This window comes from Equus quagga, chromosome 1 (assembly GCF_021613505.1).
Source record: "Equus quagga isolate Etosha38 chromosome 1, UCLA_HA_Equagga_1.0, whole genome shotgun sequence".
Lineage (NCBI taxonomy): Eukaryota > Metazoa > Chordata > Mammalia > Perissodactyla > Equidae > Equus > Equus quagga.
Genome location: NC_060267.1, coordinates 135,291,960 through 135,313,010, shown reverse-complemented (window position 1 = coordinate 135,313,010; position 21,051 = coordinate 135,291,960). Strand labels below are relative to the sequence as shown.

Here is a 21,051-nt window from a genome sequence, read left to right as displayed (position 1 = left end):
CCTAGGCAGTCTAGTCTTTCCCTCCCTGGCCGGCTGTTTGTAAATCATTTTTGGGGCGCCCCAGCACTGTTGGCTGCAAGGTCTAATAGCACACTCCTGTTGCAGTTTTCCTATTAATTGGGTAGGTGCCTAGTGTAACTGATTGCCAGGCTCAGGGGTTTGCAGTTGCTGTAGGCTTCAGCCTGCAAGGCTGTTGTCAGCACTCTTAGGATTACAGTTGAGTGGGCCTGACCCTAGGCACAGGAGCACCCAATTGTTTCAGGCTTTGATAGGTGGGGCTAACCCTCTTTGTAGCTGTTTGTGAAGCTCAGGTCTTCTGCCACTGATAAGCCTTACTTGCGACAGGTACACAGACACTCTCAACACAATCCTGGCTTGTGCACACTTCCCAACCCCCTTGAGTGTATCCACTTTCCTCAGAGGCTGCCACCTCTCCACCAGTGCCCCCCACAGTTCACCTGGTCCTCATACAGGCCCTGCCACACAGAGGCAGACACATTCACCTGCCTGTAGAGGATCAAGGCACCCAGTCTATACAGGCCGACAAGTAGCCTCAGGGCTTACTGTTGGATGGGGCTGGTCCCTAGGGCCTACCCTGGCTGAACTGGATTAAATCTGTGCTCTAGTGAGTGTGGCAGACCCCTGGGCTAATGGGCCAGGGGAAGAGCTTCAATGTCGTCTTCCAGTGTCTGTGTCAGCGCGCCTGTACTAGGTCACAACAATGGATGCCACCAATGTCTCAGTCTCTGGAGAGGTCTCACCTCTCACCGAGATGCACCCACTGCCTACCAGGTGAGTTTCTCTTCACCAAAGGACTGTTCAGCCTTCTTTCTGGTGATTTTAGGTTGCTCTCTGAGATGGGTGAATTAGTGAATGAGCCTTTTAAGAGCTGGGTTTTTTCGGCTTTCTCTGATAGCTTTTCTAGGGGTATTCCCCATTGTGGTTAATAGCCAGCGAAGCCAGAGAGCAGGACACTCATCTCAGTTGTGCTGAGTCTGAAGCATGCTTATAGTGGTAATGTACCCCCCCTAAAGTCCCCATTTCTCCAGGGAGGGCTACATACCTTAGGGTGGCTCCCACCTGGCTGCCTATGAATCTCTGTGGCTCATGAAGGTGGCTTTTTTTGTCTCCAGAAGCAATTTCTCCTTCTTCCGCTTCAGTCAAGACTGTCCCTTGTTGTGAGGGTTCTTTTTATCCAGTTTTCAGTTTTCTCTCCGGGGTAATAGTTCCAAACATTGTTGTAACCTGGTTGTGTTCGTGGGAGGAGGTTAATTCAGAATCTGCCTACACCACCATCTTGATGAGATCTCCTTTTTTTTTTTTCCTGTTTTTATTTTATCAGTGACAGGAACTAGGGATGCAGGAAAGCTGAACGTTAGTGCCCAACCTAATTATACTGTTATTTTAATCCCCTCAGAGCAGACCTTTTAGTAGACAAGGATTGTTCAGCCTAAGTGGCATATTCAGCTGTCATGTGGCATCAAGTGATCCTAGGTAAATTGTGTGCTCTTTGGCCAGTCACCCAGATTGCTCACCTTGAATAGTATGTGTTACTATTAGAGAAGAGAACTCTCCTGCTAATAAACCCAAGAGTGCAGTGTGGTGTCAGAGCAATGCTGGTGGAGCCTTTAGTGCTAGGGCTTCTGGTCAAAGAGTTTGTTAGGTTGGCCTGGACAAATAAATTAGCAGCAAATTGGTTGTCATAATAGTGCTGCTTTCTGATTTTATGATCCATTTCATTGTAGTGCAGGGATAGCATTCCCAGCTTTATATAATTAGAAATAGTAACATAGTCTATTGTAAAAAAATACTGTACAATTGTTCCAGTTATCTACATAACAGACTACCCCAAAGCTTAGTGGCTGAAGACAACTATTTATTATATTTCATTCTTCTCTTGATAGAATGAGCTTAGTTGGACAGTTTTTACATAGGGTTTCTCATTCCGTTGCAGTCAGATGTTGGTAGGAGCTGTAGTCCTCTGAAGGCTCGACTAGACTAGGCATGGCATCTAAAATGGCTGGCTCACTCACTCAGCTGGGACTGCTTACTGGAGTGTCTCCTTGTGGCCTCTCCATGTAGCTTGGACTTTTCACAGTGTGGCAGCTGGATTCTGAGAGGGAACCTCCCAAGAGTATGTATTCCAAGAGGCAGGAAGCAGAAGCTGCCAGGCTAGTTAAGGGCTGTGCCTAGAACTAGCCTAGCTCACTGCTGTTGTGTTCTGTCAGTCAGAGCAGTCTCATGACCTGCCCAGGTGCAAGGGTGTGAAGAAATAGACTCTACCTCATATTGGAGGAGTGTAAAGGTCACATTTTTGCAGAAGATCTCTTGGGGTGGAGATATTATAGTCATCTTTGGAAAATATAATCCTTTAGAAACTCTTGATTAAAAAAATAACTAGAAACTCTTGATTAAAAAAATAACTATATAGTGCCTTAAAAGATTATATTAGTATATTCTTGCATTGATATTGTTTATATGTGTGTTGCATAGATATTGTGTGTGTGTGTGCATATATACACATACACATAAATATATATATACACACATACATATAAACATGATATTTCAGTATCAATTTCAGTATATCAGACATACTTCAGTATACTTTGCTTAAAAAGAAACAACTGTACTTTATTTTAATTTTTTCAAATAATTTTATTGAGATCATAATGGTTTATAACATTGTGTAATTTCGAGTATACATTATTATTTATCAATTTCTGAATACACTTCATTGTGCTCAACCCCATTAGTCTTAATTTTTATCCATTACCATACATTTGTGCCCCTTTGTCCCTTTTGCCCAACCTCCAACCCCCTTGTCCTCTGGTAACTATTAATCTGTTCTATTTATCCATGTATTTTTTATCTTCCACATATGAGTGAAATCATGCAGTGTTTGTCTTTCTCTGTGTGGATTATTTTGCTTAACAACTGCACTTTTAATTAGTGTTCACAAATCTCAAAACCATCTGGCAGTTGAATCAACTTTCCCCTACCAATTTGCGTTACCACTCTCTGTGAAACTGTTTTACATATTCTCCTCTAGTCTCAAACCTCTAACACCCCCTCCCACCCCACTCACTCTGAGCTATGACCTTGCTTTTTATTTCTTTGAGAATTAAGCAGCCAGAGAAAAAATTTAGTTCTCCTATCACCAAACCTCTCAACTACTTGTGTTATTACCCGTATTCTATGCTTTTCCTCTCTGTGACAGTAGGTAGAGTATCCAGCCTAAGCAAAACCTCCCCTCTTGCCCAGGACCCATCTCTTTTTGGCTACTCAAAGATTTAACACCTGCATCATCAAATTCTCCCTCTGTTCTAGATCATTCCCTCTAGCATACAAACAGCCTGAAATTTTGTCTCATCTTTAAAAACTTCCCCTTCATCACACAACTCCATTCTGCTGCAACATTTCTCTGCTGGAAATGCTGAAAATTCTCCAGAAGGGTTTTCTGTGCTCCGTCTCCATTCCCTCTTCTCCCATTGCTCTTGAACTCACTCCAACCATTCTATCAAAACTACCTTTGTAGAGGTCATTGATGGCCACTACAGTACCAGAGCCAGTGCCCAATTCTCAGTCTATATTTTATTTAACCTCTCAGTGCATTTGACAAAGTCCTCCTTAATACCCTGTTTCCAATATTCTCCTGTTTTTCCTCTCACCTCACTGGTTACTCCTTACTTTCCTCTGCTAGATACTCTCACTTTTGTGACCTCTAACTCAATGTCAAACTTAACATGTGCAAATTGAACCTTGTTTCCCTCTTTCAGACATGCTCTCCAGGCCAGGAAAAAGAGTGATCATTTACTACATTCATATTCTACATCTATCAGCAGATCCTGACAGGTCTACATTCAAAACTTGTCAAAACTCCAAGCCCCCACATTTTTACCATCACCATTCTTACCTTCATCCAGTCAGCCATCATCCTATGGGTTGTTGTAATAAATAGCCTCCTGACTGGAATTCCCACTTTTCTCTTTGTCTTTTCCTGTTTTATCCTCAACAGAGCTTCAGAGTGATACTTTCAAGACTTTAGTCATATTACACCACTCTTCTGCTCCAAATCACCAGTGGCTTCCCATCTTGCTTGGAATATAAACCAAACCTCTTAACATGGCTTACAAAGGCCCGCCTAATCTGATCCCTGTTGCCTCTCTGACTGCATCTTCCTTGTTCACTGTGCTTCAGGTGTACTGACCTCTCTGTTCTCAATGAAAATGCTGAGTTCACTTCCACATCAGGGCGTTTGCTCTTTCTGTTTCATATGCCTCTAAAACTTCCCCAGTTTTCCAAAATGGCTACACCTTATTTCATTCAGGTTTCTATTTAAAGTTCAGCTCCCAAAGAAACTTTTCCCTGGCCACCCTACTGGAAGTGATAACCTTCTTCCACTCTCCAGCCAGTCCACCCTTAGCCACCCACTGTCCCTACTCTGCTTTAATTTTCCTTCGTAGAACTTATTGCTACCATTGTATATTTGCCTGTGGTCTGTCTCTGCTCTCCAGAATAAAAGCACCATAAGAGGTAGGGATTTTTGATCACAACGAAGTGAAAGCACTCAGCAGGTGCTCCAGAAGCATTTGTTAATTGAGTGAGTGAATCAATGTTTGTGTATGTATGCAGTGGATTATTGTATATGGTTTGATGGGAAAAAAATAATTCTGACTTTCTATAACCTAGACAGGTGGCCCTGTTTTATCAAAAAGAAATGCATGTACTGGAAGCAAACACTACATTGCCTTTATTGCTTATCCTCAAGATCTCAATTTTCCAGATGATACAATTTGCTTAGGCTTGTTGCTTTTTGAGGTGGCAAGAATTTGTGAGTTCTGACCTTCTGCCTGCGTTGTGTACCATCAAGGTGCTTAAGTTTTCTTCATATGTTCATTGAGTGAAGACAGGGCAGCATGCTATTTGAAATGATGTAGTTAGAGTGGTTGATTTCTAAGATCTTCTAGTTAAAAATTTTTCTTTAAGATGGACCTTTAAAAGTCTAATGTCTGTTAGATGGTTTTTAAGTAATATGGTGTTCCAAACATTTTACTCATAAGATCATTGCACATAAAAACTAACTGTTTCTACTGGTTTGTAATTTGCTTTATAATTAGTTTTATTTATAGCCGCTTAAATCAAGCTTATTTTGGCAAGCGTCTTTTTTAGGGGAAATCTCAGATAGAAACTTTACTAACACTGTGGTACAGGTTGATCTGCCTTTAAAAGCATTCTTTATAGATAAATTCTAAGAATTTTAATTATCATATAAATATATGCTTCTCTATAACAGAAACCTAAAATTCCAAAATCAAGATTTCACTTGTGAGCAAATAGGGCTTTAGTTTTAAAATCTATATTCTTAAGTAAATATTTTTGCTCAAGCTCCTACTGTCATGGCACTTATATTTCTTATTTGTAAGGTTAAAATCTCTATGATGTCCATAATTAAGCTTCTTAAGATGTTTCTACTTAACTCTTAAAAAGGAGACGTTTTTTATTAAACTGAAAAGGTGGAAATCTCTGACACTAGGAACACAATTTATTTACAGAAAGCTAATTAAAGCTAGATAAGGCCTGGAAACCTGAAGTGAATCTCACTCCAGAGACTGCAGCTTTGTGTTGAAACCTTAGTTCCTTCAAAATAGGGCAAGTGATTCTTTCTCTCTTTCCCTCAACTTGAGTATCCCTCTTGGGGAAACCAGAGATGTTACTGGATGGGTGAAATCTTTGTTGTTACATACAGAGTAACTTCTGTCAGGCAAAACAGCTCTAGGCTTCTGTGTAACATTCCATTCTGATTAAGTTTAGTAACTTTTATTTACTGGAAAATGAATAGTCCAGGATGGAGTAAAAATAAACAAACAATACTTTGTATGATCCAGATCAATTATATTGCTTATTAGATGTCACTGTGTGGAGGTTTTTAGACATTAGGAACTAAGGGCTTTGTTTTAAGACTCTTAAATAAGCTCTTCTTTACATTGCCTAAGAGATTCAGAGAAATGAGCACTTTCCATATTTTAACTACTTCTTTCTCTTTTTTCATTCCCTTCCTGTATCCCTTTTTTATTTCATCCAATACCAAAAATGCCCTTCCAGAAACACAAAGTAGATCTTTTCTACAAGCTACGCCATGTGATGAATGAACTTATTGACCTTCGAAGGCAGCTACTGTCTGGTCACCTGACTCAGGATCAGGTGAGGGAGGTTAAGCGGCACATCACCGTACGCCTGGACTGGGGTAATGAGTAAGTATGAGTATCATTTGGGCATCTCTTAGTTTCATTTCTGATAACTCATTTCTCATAGATTTTGTACCTGATCAGAGGTTCTCTTTAATGATTAAAAGATGTTGTTATATTCTCCACTAAACTTTGATCATTTTTATTATAAGTAACTGTTTCTTTTAGTTTAGCAAAGGAGACTCACTGTTTCTACTCACAGAAACTCTCTCAGCCTCTATTTTCACTTCTGGAAAATTAAATAATTGGACTATATTATCCTCTGAGATCTCTTCTAGCGCAAATTCCTTGATTCCAGACCTCAGTAATCAGAATACATTTTTATTTCATCTTTTAGTACCTTTTTTTCCCATGTGAATTTGGTGTCCTTTACATTTTATAGCCATACAATGAATATGAATAAGCATTACTACAAATGGGAAACTGTCTACATCTGTACTTTAGGATATTCTTAACTAATTTGTCATTCAAAAATAGTCCTGTGTTATGCAGTGTGTATGATTATTTGCTATTGCCATAAAAGTAAAATTCTAAGACTTTGGCATGGAAAACTAGAGTAGATAGTTTTCTGATTTTATTTCTTTCTAGATTTAATATTGATATAATTTTCAGGAGCTGTTGTCATTCTCTTAAAATCGGGTACATTGAACTTTGAAGTGACCAGGTTGCTTCCTATTTAAGATACACACACACACACACACACACGCACACACACACCCCTACACATACCTCAAGTGTATTTTAGTACAAGTCTTTAGCTCCTCTCCTTCTCAAGACATCGTTTAAATTATAGAAAATTTTAAAAAATGGGAGGGAGCCTAGCAATGATGGAGATAGATGAACCCATTTCTAGAACCTGGAAAGTAGATAACTAGTGACAGAGGATGCCCCAGTATATGTGAAGGAAACTTTAGCTAATTAACCAACTGGTCTGCCCTGCAGGTTCCAGAATCATGGAGGATGGGAGTGTGCCTTGAAACTTAACAAAGGGGAATTGCTTAAGTATATAAAAGGAATAATCTACCACCATGAGCAGAAAGCCTGGCAGCCAGGTGTTTCTCTTTCAGATAAACAAATACACAGAACAACTGCCTGGGGGGATACTGGGAAAGTTTGAACTGGGAGCTTATTGCAAAGCCCTTCATACTGTGGCATTTAAGGGTTTCAAAGTGTAATGACCAGATCACTTCCACATACTAGAAGGAGAAGCTTGCTAGTCACCCACCCATGTACAAAAAACTCCCCACACTTCTTCTAGTGCCTTTTAAACTTGAATGGACAATCAAATATTATCAGGTATTTGAAGAAATCCTTCCACAGGGAAGAGAGACCAGTATAAACAAAATAGCTTCCCCTAGAGGAAATAACCTGACCTCAGAGAGAACTAAAGAACTTTAAAAAAAATCTCTGAGTATCCTCAAAGAGAATTAATATCCATTATGTAGAATGAAATGCTTTGAAAAAGTAATGGAGAACGTGATTTCCAAAATAAAGCATTCAGGAAGAAAACAGAAAGATAATTTTTATGTTATCTCTAGGGAAATAAAACAAAAAGATGGGAAATAGTTGAGGAAAGAAGAGCAATACAGAGGTTCAATCCAGGGGGTCCAATATCAGACATTATAATTTCTAGAAAAAGAACAAAGGCAGTAAAGAGGAAATTCTAAAGAAATGACAGAAAAGAATTTCCCAGAGCCAAAGAGCAGGAGCTTTAGGATAGAAAGAAACCACCAAATACCTAATATAATGAATGGGTCGGGGGGAGAAAACCACAGCAAGGCATGTTAGGATATTTCAGTATTCGAGGCATGAAGAGAAAATACTAAAAGGTTTTCAGACAGAAAAACAGGTCTTCTTACAAAAGAATAAGAATCACACCAGTCTCAAAAGTTTTATTAGTAACACTGGATGCTATTAATGAAGTAATATCTTCAAAATTCTGTAGGGGAATAATTTGCCAGCCAGAATTTTATAAACAACCAAATTATCTAATCAAGTGTAAGGGCCAAATAAAGCCATTTTAAAGTATTCAAGGATACAGAAATTACCTTTCATAGCCCCTTTCTTAGAAGGGACTTGAGAATGTGTTCTTGTAGAAGTGGAAGAGAAAATCAGGAAAGAGGAAACACAGAATCTAATAAGCAGTGGATCCAACCAAGAGTGGTACTGTTCATCAGTAGAGAGGAAAAGTAAATTGGCTATTTGTGACCTTTTGAAGTGATAACATCCTATCTTTGTTTGTTTCATTAAATTACACCCTCTCTTGACTGTTAATAGGGTTGCTTGGCACACACCACAGACTTCATGTGTAATATTACATGGATTTAGGTGTACCATAGATAAGACAGTATTCTCTATATCTATCTTGGGGCAATAAAAATCTTAGCAAAATAGAGTATGTTAACTTACAGCATAACTACCGATCCTGTCTCCTGCGTTTCAAACAGTACTATGTTATAAAATGGGATCATTTCATTTACTTAAAAAATCAATAATAGTAATAATTGCAAACATAACTTTACTATGTACCAAACAAATTGTTATACTTGAACTGAAGACACACAGTGGTATAAGTCATTAGGTTGCAGTTTAACTACAGCTATACATACCAGTAACTAAAGAAGAGAAATATTTTAGAAATATCAATACCTCTTTATAATAAAACTTGGAAAACAGACCAATCAGATTTTGCAGTCAAATCTGAAAACATAAAGATGATAGCTTGAAAACAAGTTCAAATTATATTTGAAAAAGTCAAAGACCATTATAAATACCTGCCAGTAAATTAAACAGCTATTCCACCTTCATTAATAAATTTTTCTCAACAAGAGTGTGTATGTGTGTGTGTGCGGGGGTGTGTGTGTGTGTCGGGAGGAGCAGTTATATGTCCATTTTAATAAATAAAAATTAGGAACATAGTTTCATGCCCCTCCCCAACTTTCCTTCTCCTTCCCCTCTCCCCTGTTCCCCTCACCCCTTCTGTGTATCTTCTTCCTTCCTTTCTCCCTCCCCTTACACTTCTTTCCTTCCTCTTTTCCTCTTCTTTCCATGTTCCCCTTTTCCCACAGGTGGAAAATATAATCACCTAAAACCTTAAATGAGAACTTTGTAGGTCTGTCATTATTAATGAAAAAAGACATATTGTCCCCAAAACTGATAAGACTCTTCTATCTGGTTCTCACTTGAACTAACTTTTTAAAAACTTTTCCTTCTTACATTGAAAGAAGAGATGGTATACTGCAAAAAATAGTCATTTCATACCGTTAGGTTACATAAAGGAGACTGTTCCATGCAACACCTGAACACTGATAAACATATCCATTGTTCCTATTTTATGCCCTGATAGTTCCACACTTCTTATTCCACCCCACTTTTATAAATGCCATAAAATATTGAAGCTTAGCATATGTTTGCAAGTGGTGAATGTGCAGTGTTTGCTAAATGTATTTTTACATTTTGACTGATATAATTAATATTAATTATATATCATTTTAAACTTTTATGCCTTTTCTGTAAGCTCTTACACAGATATTATAGCTCTGCCTTTTCAGAACCTATTTCAGAAGTTACTAATAACAGCTTTTAATAGTTTATTCAGTACCTCTACCTGTATATTACTGTAGCAAGTGCATATTCTAACTTATATGCACTGTTACAATGAAATGCTATTGTGCTCTTCCTAGACAGGAGCTCCATTTTACCTAACGAGGAAGCTGAGGCTCAGAAGTACTTTTTCCAGCGTTGCATAGTGAGTGGTAGAGCTGCTGTTTGCACCCCGAACTGATCTCAGATACTTATATATGATCTCAGATACTTATACTTTATGTAGAACCTGACCATCTATCTGATTTTTTTTTTTTGAGGAAGATTAGCCCCGAGCTGACACCTACCACCAATCCTCCTCTTTTTGCTGAGGAAGACTGGCCCTGAGCTAATATCCATGCCCATCTTCCTCTACTTTATATGTGGGACACCTGCCACAGCATGGCTTGACAAGTAGTGTGTAGATTTGCACCTGAACTGGCGAACCCCAGGCTGCTGAAGCGGAACATGTGAACTTAAGTGCTGCTCTATGAGACTGGCTCCCCCCCCCCATCAGATTATTTTTAAGTGTGAGTCTTAAAACCAGGTAAATTATTGCCAGTATTTCTAGTCCATGAGTTATTTCGTCTTTGTTCTATTCTCTTAGAGTGAATACTGTGTGTCCCATCTGATTTAGCACTGAGTTAGAACTTCCAAGGATAGAAACTAAACTGGTACTGTACTCTTTTATTTAGAGTTTGCATTAAATGCAGAGCTCTACATATGTACATAACAATAATTTTTATTTTGTTTCCCGAGATTAGAAATTATTATTTATCTGGCCAAAAATTGGAAGAGTCTGGGATTAAATTTATGTGGCTTAAACTTGGCCTGTTTGCATATGTGTACACTCATTTCATAAGTGAAAATTATTAAAATAATATCAGGTAGAAATCAGCACTTACTATGTTCCTAAAATTTTAGAAACTTAAGATACAAGAAGGGCATGAGCAAAGTTGTGTTCAAATCTACTAGCCATTATCTCTGCTCGGGTCTCCTGTTCAAAGAATAATATTATCAGTTAATTACATCCTCTTCAAGAGAATTTTAAATAATTTGTCTAGCAATGTAATTTTAATGGGTTGATTTAATATTTTCAACATCTTCTCTAAAGATGTTAAAAATTTCTTCTCAGTCTCTAACCACATCGCTATAGTAAATATAGCATAGCTAAGTTAAAATTGCATTAGCCTAGGACTGACACAACCTAACTGATTTTTGCCTTAGAAAAATATCTAAGTAAGAAATATTTTATTTCTGGAATAATTTATAGGATTTTTGTATTTCTCCTATAGGTAGAAAGTACAGAGTTGAATAAAATGTAAACATTTTATAAGCTTTTGTTGAATTAGAATTATGTTTCTATAGATTATAAATATCAAATGAAATAATTGGTATCTTTTTATTGTGCAGTCACAATGTTTAAAACAAATCATCAATAAATATGTAATTCTAGTTTTTTTGTTCTTTCCATCTCCCTCCATCATATTCTTTCCCTGCTTCCCCTCTCTTTTGTACCTTCTCTCTCAGATTTTCATATATCCTAACCAACCCTTATCGCTTTCTTCCTGCTTAGTTTATGTCCCTCGCCAAGGAATTGCTCTTGGAGGAAGCAACACAAGCAGTAGTTTGGGTTGTAGTATGCAGAAAATTCTGCCACCCCACCCCTCATCCCAACAAGTTTCCTCTGAGTAGATTTTTAGCTAGGACTCAGAAAAATTTATGGCTCACTACTTTCCCTTTAAGGGCATGGTGATATTTTCCAGCTTCAGGATATCTGAAAGTAGCAGAAGTCTCCAAAGACTTCTTAGAGTTGTTCTTATACAGGGTGTTGTGCCCATCAATCAGTATCTTGCCCTACTGAAGAAGTCTGAGATAACTATTTTAAAGTGTGTGTGTGTCAGAATCCTTCTGTCAAGTTATCATGTTCAAGTGATTACCTTACACACACACACAGACACTCACTCACTCTGCATCTGTTTTGCCTACTGTCATACCCTGCACTTAGCACAACACCTGCACTTGGTAGGCACTATGCAAATGTATCTAAGTAATAAAAGGGGTTTGTTCTTATACCTGGTGGCTACTCTTTCACCAATCTGTGTTTGTTTCCTTCTAGATTGATGTATTGACACAGAATCATTCCTCAAACTATTATGACTTAATTGATCACAATCACTTGCAGCCATTAGTACTTAACTTTCATAGTTATTGGTAGAAAGGCAGCAGGTGTAGTGGAAATACTGTAGATTCAGAGTAAGACAGATCTAGCTTGAGATAAACGCAACTCTGCTCCCTTAATTAGGCCACCTAGTTAACCTCTCTGGGCTTCAGTTTCCTCAATTATGAAATGGGTCTAATACTGTCTACTTCCCTAATGCTTACAGATGATATACATAGAATGCCTATTCCAAGTAAATGTTTGGTAAAGGGTAGCTATTACTAATTATATTTTATTATATAAATATAAAATATACCATGCTTTCGTTAGTGTAGTTATCTGTATGCTGTCTTTACTATAAGTATTAGAAAAGGACACTGCCCACAGGAAATCTTAGTATATCCAGCCTTTCTCAATGATTCTGGAGGAGAACTAAGTCCTAATGTCTTAAAACATCCATTGTATGTAATTAATTAACTTCAAATTATTTTCTCTGTTCTGTGGTTCAGATAAGGAACCCTAGAAGAAAAAGATACAAATAGAAAATAGAATAGAATATAGAATATTCAAAAGAAATGTAAAATTCAAAGAATTTGATATAGAGATTCTGGGCCCTTACAGAAGTACACCTGAAAGAACGTAGGACCAGGAGTATGTCTCTTATTCACTGCTTTGTCCCTAAGTTTAACACAAGAGCCTGGAATAAATATTTATGGAATTACTGGAATGGATGGATGAATGGTCAATGGCAGGTGGTGAGAGGAGACTAAATATTTTTGTAAAGCTTGTTCAACTAAGACCGTTTTTGAAAACTCAGCTCTGTACTACATCTATATGTAGCTGTACATAGATGTATGCCTCCTGCTTGTGTCTAGCTGTTTGAGTCTTTTTTTCAGACACTATAGCTGTTTGATCACCATCCCTATACTTTAAGCCATATTTGACTAATGACATAATACATAATGATAATAATTATAACAGCAGTAGCAGTTCACAATGCCAGGCAGTATTTTGAGTGCTTTACATGGGTGAATCCTTACAACAGCCTATGATAGTAGCTGAGACAATGTGACTTGATGAAAGAGCCAATATACAAACCAGGCAATCTGTCATCAGGTGTCATGCTCCTATTAGACCCATGCTCCTAACTGCTGTGCTGCACTGCCTCCCTTTGCTGTGAAGATAGAAAAGAGACTAAGTTGACCATTCCCTGCGCTTACTGTTCACTATTCTTAGAGTAAACCATAGGAAGAAATAGCCAGGAACCTCTTTTTCAGAGTTGAAATTTGTAGTGAACTTGTCTTGCTTCTCACTGTGCATCTCTACCTTCTCCCAATGAGGACAATCCTCCAATTTAACTTTTGAAAACTACTCTTCCTTCATTGAGACAGTCTTAGTAGAAGGAACTCAGTCTTCAGTTTTGTCAGATCACCCATTAATCATTTTCTTATTTCTTGAGATAACGAAATCAAGAAACTAAAAGATACTGTGCTCTAGCATTGTCTAGGAGAGGGAAAACACTCTGCTCTCAGGGGAGAATTGGCGGGATGAATACGAACATTTGCTTGACTCAAAACTGCTGTATTCCCTGTATCCAGCACCCTTGGTGGTACATGACAGGTCCTAGAGAGTTTCTGTGGTGTGAGTGGATGGGTATATGTTTAGATAGTTGAATGGACAAGCAAAAAAAGCAAAGGGTGTCATAGTGCTGAGAGAGAGTTTGGCTAGATGCCAGTCTCCAGAAAGGTCCATCACTATGTGTGGCACACTGCCATAGAGCACATACACTCAATCCTGGCCTTATTGAGTTAGATTCATCTGGATTTTTTTCTTAAACTGTTGCACTGAAAAAAATCTAGTTTTATTGGGTTATTTACACAGTCCTTTTTGTTACTTAATTGTAATATTTAGACTATCTTATATATTTTTTGACTACCAGTGGTTAAAGAATATGTATGAAATTTTGTCTCTTCATTTTTGTATTTAAAAAATTTTCAATAGAATGGCTACAGAAAACTTGGAAAATTTTTTAAATGATTAGTTGTGTAATTCCATTTCCCTAATACAAATACTAATATCATTTTTGTGATCTTTCTACTGTTTTTCCACATGCATATAAAAGCATTTTAAATGTTCAAGATCATATATGCAAAATTAGCTTTATAATGTAAATTGCTTTTTATGACAAGAGAGGTAGAAAAGATGTAATTCAGCTCTTTGTTAGCTCTCCGTGACACTACTCCTTTACGTGCTGTGTTAGAAGCCAGAGGCCTGAAATGATTTCAGAGAAATTAAGAATAGCTAATAAGAGGTGACTAAAAGGAGTATTTCTTTGACATGGGAAGACAGTATCCCAGTGGAAGAAAAATAAAATCTCTTATAGATTTAAGTGCATTAGCTTCAATAATCAGATTCAATGGCATAGTTTTACCATCAAACTGTAAATTCTTGTAATTAAGGCCAAGAGTATATTACTGATTTCATCATGCAAAACGGTAAGGTTTTTTTTTCCCGGCATTTATTACCAAAAAATTATTTCATCTTCAAAAACTCATTTTTTAATTAAAGGATAATGCAAGTTAAAATAATAGATAATAGAAAACCATGAGTTTTTATCCTTTAAAAGAAAAAATAGGTTTCTCCTCTTTTCTTTGTGTGCTAAAAAGAACACATCTAAATTTTAATTCTTAATCATAGTAATCATATTAGCCACGTGATTAGTATATTTGCTTCTACCTTCTTCATATAGGTTTGATTTTCCATTTTTACTTTAGCAATCTTATTGCAATTTCTTTAACCTCTTCGTATCTTTTCTATAAATAGGGTGCAAATTATAAAGAAAATAAAATCTGCATTTTGGATATACACATGGCTTTATTTTAAGTGAGTGGGAGTTTTATGCACAGAAAGAGCCTACAGATTTAGTTATGCTAGCATATTCTAAAAGTAGTTCATAGTCTAGTTGAAGAGAAAAAAAATGTATGCTTCTCCTTCCATTGTCTATGGAATACTTTTGCCAGATGCAGTAATTCATAACCTTTGTTTTGGAGTAGGGTGATCACAGAGCAGTTCTGAAACTCTGATGAGAGTTATAGACCCCCCCCCCCACAGAAAAAAATTCATAAGTGAACATACGCATATACTGCTGTAAGCAGTTTCAGGGGTCCACAACCTCCTAACTCCACTGGACTCCAGATTTAGAGCTGTTGTTATAAAGAGTGAGAAAGGAGCTAACATTTATTGAATATAAATCATGTACCATATTTAAACCCAAGAGTTCTGACTGTCCAGAGTTATTTCCACTCCCTTATACTGCCTCCCAATCAAACATTAATCACCATCACTTATTTCTTCCTGCCCAGGTTATACTAGATCTTCTAAATACTGTTTTCTTTAGCATTAGTGCTTCTTGGTTAAACTTCCATCTAAAGTTTCTTAAGATATTGGATAATGTGTGGTGAGTTCTTTACTATAACCCAATTCAGTATTAATTAATTGAGAATGAGATAAAACTCAACCAAAACATACATTTCTTTGAGTTTAATATCTTTAGGAGGTGATTTTTATGTGTTTGACTTTGGATTACAAATATATTTGGACGCTGAATAATTTTTTCATCCTAATGAAAGTAATGCATGACTGAACCTTGAACATTCTTGTAGGATAGAGAGAAATAGAAAAATAAACATGACTTATTAATGATCTATAGAAAACCCATCCTTAATGAATTCAAACAATCTGTTATAAACATGATACTGAATGAATCCTTCCCCCCCCCCCTTTTTTTTATTCAGGTCACTTTGGTTTGTAACATTATATAAATTTCAAATGTACATCATTATATTTTGACTTCTATTAGACTGCATCGTGTTTGCCACCAAAAGTCCAGTTGCCATCCATCACCATACACATCTGCCCCTTTACTCTCCCCTCTCTTTCTCTCTGGTACCTGTCAATCTGTTCTCCATATCTATATGTTTGTTTATCTTGAATGAATCTTTTTACCATCACAAGGGGGAACTGCTTGATGACTGAAACTATCACAGCCTAAAAATCCCTAGCCTCACTTATTTACCTAAAGATGAGCACAATTAGGTGTTACTGGATAAAAGAATGTCCCTGCTGGGACAGTGTTTGAACCTTTGTCCACAGGGTCATGGCAGGTATAGTCTCCCAGGCACATGAAGAGAGATGAGTAGTCTGAGAACACAGCATGCTGAGTGTGGTCTTTCTCTTTACTAGGCATTTGGGCCTGGACCTGGTACCTCGAAAGGACTTTGAAGTGGTGGATTCGGACCAGATTAGTGTCTCAGATCTCTATAAAATGGTAAGAAATGTAACACAGGGTAGCTTGTTCCTGTACACCTCATTTTTGCTTCTTTGTTTATTATCCCTAATTATGTTATGAAACAATATTGCTAAAATTGTTCCTTTGTGTTTGTCCCAATGTATTTAAGGGGTCTTCCTTATTCTGACAGTTGCTATTACACTTGCTTTGTAACTGTAGTTACTGTGTAGAACTGCTGGGCTTACTGTAATGTCTACAGGTCATTTCTCTGTTGGTTTTGCTGGTAAACAAAGCTTCTTCAGCCTGCGGCAGTAACTAAAATTCTGTATCTCCCCACGTCTTAAGAAGACAAGGTAGTTGAAGCTGAAAATAACCAGTTATTGGTTAATGTAGTGATTAAACCTGGAAATAATGTACCAGTATTTCTAAGAGAGACAGAACCTTATAAAAATGTATTGAGTTGACTAATGACCAACATTACACTTTACAGGTTAAATGAGAAGAAGTAATTAAAAGAAAGGTACAAAATTTTAAACTAAAACAAATAAACATCGGAAACCTCAGGTGACTGTTAAGCTTAGAGTAAGGGAATGAGTAAAACCTAATTTTGAGGAGTATATATTTAGGTATATATATATTGGTGAGAATTACAAGTTTTAGAAAGAATTACAAGTTTCTCTTTAAGGAAATGTAATTTTTTAGGGAACATAGAAGATATAAAGTGTTTTACCTGGTCAAGGACCTTAGGAGATTTGCCTAAATAATATACAAATAACATATCAGTTGCTTCTGTATATTTGCTTATGTCTATTTGCTAATGTACAAAGCATTTGTGTATAGTTGCCTTAACTATGCTGTCTACAATGTGATAAAAGTGTGAGACATAGAGATTAAAGGTGAACAAGACTTATCCCTTCCCTCAAGAATATCATCATTGAGCATATTGGTTCTTAACACTTTCTGGGTCATGGAGGATCAGATGAAATTTCTTCTCAGTTCAATGCAAGTGGTTTTGCATACAAAGTTTTACACTCATTTTAGGGAATTGATGGCCAGTTCCTTCCAATGCTTGCCCCTGAAGCCCATAAATGGTTCACATGTTTAGAAACTACTCTAGTGAGGTCAGGTAGACCACAAACAAACAATTGCAGTTTATGTGTTGCATGCCATAATTAAGAGATACACTGATATTGTCAGAGGGAGTGACTGATTTCCTGGGCCTAGGAAAAATCAGTGAAAGCTTCAAGAGGCAATAATACTTAAGGTGAGTCTTGAAAGATGAGCAGCACTTCACCAGGAACACAAACAAGAAGGAAAGACATTCCAAGATGGCACACAGCATAGGAAAAGTGGTAGTTCCAGGAAACTGTAAGATATTTGGTAACTTAGGCATGCTGGTATATGTTAGTGATTGGGAGATAAGACCAAGAAGTAGGCAAGAGACAGATCATGAAGAGCTTTGTAAGCCCCACATTGAAGTCTGTCCAGTAGTCTGATAGAAGCATGAGAGTGACATGATCGAATATGGGTTTCAAATGCTGATTTTGTCTATAGAGAGTGTAAAATGCAGAAAACTGGAATCAGAGAGGAAGGAGACCATGGAAGTGATTCAGGCAAGAAATAATAGGTAGGCAGTAATAGGAATGGAAGAAATGCAATAGAGAATGTAGATCTTATTAAGTAAAAAGGATGAATTTTGATGATCAATTACATGTGGAAAGTGAGGGAGAATGGGAGTTTGAGGCTAAGAACTCCCCTCAGAATGGTGGCTTGGAGGATGCTATTTTTGGTAAACATTTTGAGTTTTATTCTAAAGTGTGACAAAAGGCTTGTGAAGGTATTTCAACAGGGGAATCACATCTTCTGGCTTACATTTTAAAAAAATCCCTCCAGCTGATAAGTGCAGAAGGACTGGAGTGGGGCAAGAATGGAAGCAGGGAGCAATCATTCAAGCAAAAGAGTTTAATTTCAGTATCTTGGGCTAAAGTTTGAACAATGGAAGTTGTAAGAAGTTGTTGGATTCTGAATATGTGTTGTAGATAGAGCCAGTCAGAGCTGTTGATAGGTTGAATTGTACGTGTATGTACAAAAAAAGAAAGGCCAGAGAAGAATGACTCCTGTGTTTTGACCTGCCCAACTTTGACCTGGGTAAAAGTAGGATAGGAAACATTATGGGAGAAGCAGATTTGGGAGTTAGGGATCAATAGTTCTGGTTTTTCTTTTCAAGTCAGGAATGCCTTTTAGACCTCCAAACTGAAATGTTGAAAGTCAGAAGTGAAGTTCAGATGTAAATATTTTAGAATCATCAGAGTATATGAGGTATTTAGAGCTGTTGGATGAGATGACTACTCTCTTTCCTAAACCTCCATACTGTGAAACCCAGCACTTCCAGACAGCCAAGCATCAAAAGACATTGGAGAAAACCTCCCACATGAAAGTTAGAGACCAAAACAAATACATATGAAAGGAACAAACTCAGCAAAGAAAAATGGTGATTCCTGTCCTCAAAGAGAAATGAGGAAAACAACCAGGAAATAGAGTGGAGCACTCTGAGAAGCAATCCAAGGAGTGCTAGAAAATTACAAATGAGATAACTGGAATAAAGTTGGTATAAAGATTAGAAGATAAAGTAGAGAAAATCTCCCTGAAAACAGGATGACAACAAAATAAATGAACAATTGGAGTGAGGTGTTACAAAATTAGAGGTTCAATACAGGAGGTCCAATATCCACATAATGGAGTTTCAGAAGAAAGAATAGAGGGAAAGAAGAAGGAAAGTTACTTAAAAAAATCACTTAAAAAATTTTCCCAGGGTCGTGATACCACCAAGATGGAGAAGTAGGAGAACCCATCCTCTGTTCCTCCACAAAAATCAACAATTAGCCAGCTATCCGTGAACAAAAATAGCTCTGGGAGAGCTCAGTAGAAATCTTCCACTTAAGAAGCTTCAGCAACACAGTGGAGCAAAACCCTGAGAATAACCATACAAAAAGGGTAAAAAGAACAGTTTCATTTTGCCTGCATCATCCCCTATTTCCAGGCTGGCACTGCCAGCACCAAGAAGGAATTCCCTGGCCTGAAAGAGTTCCCCTCTCCAGGAAAAGGAGAGCAGAGTAAACAACCAGCTTCCTCAGCCCTGCAGGGCACTGGAAAAAGGACCTGCTTCAGTTTTACCCCACCTAGAGACTGGCAAAGCTGAAACATCTAGAGATAGCTAGGAACAAGGGAGAAGGGCAGGGGTTACCAGTATCGGATATGCAGCAAGAGCCACCATGGATCGCAGTGGCCTGCTTGGCATGGGATCCCAGCAGCATTTGTTGCTGAGGACCTCAATAACCCTTGAAGACACTGCAGACACCATTAGCTTTTGTCACCGAGTACCTCATCATGGACCCCAACAGACAGCTCCACAGAGAACCCCCACATCTTTCATCACTGAAGAAACCAATGGCCAGCACAACAACCATAGAACCCTTGCAGATTTTGCTAGTAAAGTTTTCACCCCACAGGTAGTAGTGTTCACAGATGCCAGCCACCTAAGTTCCCCTGTTCCTTCCCCACCCCTTGCCAGAGAATGAGATATGCAACAGCAGCCAGCCCCAGCCTCTGCGGTAGTGTGCATGTAAAATGCCAGCCTTGGGGCCTATCACTGACCCTCACTACTGTGCATGTGCTCATGTCTAGCTCCTGCAGCTGTGCACCCACGCACCACGAGCCTGACTCCTATCACTGACCTCCACTGCCATGCCTTCAACCATGGTGAGCCTCAGTAGCCACAGGAGTGTACATTAACAGCCATGGCCCCCACAGCTGTTTGTTGGCCCAGATCTAGCCTTGACTCTTGTCACTGGCCTGCATCGCTGGGCTCATCTAAAGCAACTGTGCATCTCCACAGTGCCAGCGTGAATCCCAGCCCAGCCTCCACTGCCATAAATGCACTGATGGCTAGCCTTTACAGCTGCATGAATGCATGCCTACAGCCAAGGCCCCTGCAGTTGCTAGTGCATCTGCAGTTGGCACCAGCACTCCTGCTGGTTCTGGCCCTTGCTGTTGTTACCTGTTTGCAGCTTCACCGTGCCACTCTGCAGGCACCTGCAGATGGCCCCTGCAGCTGAGCATGTACACACCACCAGCTCTGGCCACCACTGCTGCCTGCCCTGGTCCCTAGCTGCTGGGTCTAGAAGAACCACCAAGGACCCTAGCATCCCTTGCAGCCACTGTGGACCCTCTACAGCTCTCCCCAAGGATCATGTAGTTGTTGATGTTGTGGACCCATGTGGCCTGAGCTAATGAGACAACCGTGTACCTCTGGACCCAGAGCTGCCATATAACCCACACTTGGCACCTTGCACCACTAGACCCAAAGTTACAGCATGCTCTAGCATGTCTCCTTTCAGAGGTGAAGGTCTTTCCTTACTGAAGTTAGTCCATAAAGTCTGGAAGAAGTGACTGCTCTTCAAATGTACAGACAACTTAGCAAGGCTACAGGGATGACATGATCTTATGTGTACAAAATCCTGAAGACTCCATCAAAAAACTGTTAGAATTAATAAATTCAGCAAAGTTTCAGGATACAAAATCAACATACAAAAATCATTTGTAAAAATCAGAATATACTAACAGCAAACTATCTGAAAAAGAAATAAAGAAAACGACCCCTTTTACAATAGCATCAAAAACAATAGAATACTTAGGAATAAACTTAGCCAATGAAGGGAAGATCTGTACACTTAAAACTGTGAGACGTTGGTGAAAGAAATTAAAGAAGACAC

At 38.3% G+C, this 21,051-nt stretch overlaps 1 protein-coding gene across 1 annotated transcript in view; it reads left to right on the top strand.

The window, feature by feature from the left end:
- Positions 1 to 21,051, top strand: part of DOCK3 (dedicator of cytokinesis 3) — a 441,430-nt gene that overhangs the window by 214,093 nt on the left and 206,286 nt on the right. The window contains exons 6-7 of the mRNA XM_046674809.1: positions 6,106 to 6,254; positions 16,234 to 16,318. Coding sequence (XP_046530765.1) covers positions 6,106 to 6,254; positions 16,234 to 16,318 — 234 coding nt within the window. The remainder of the gene's footprint in view (positions 1 to 6,105; positions 6,255 to 16,233; positions 16,319 to 21,051) is intronic.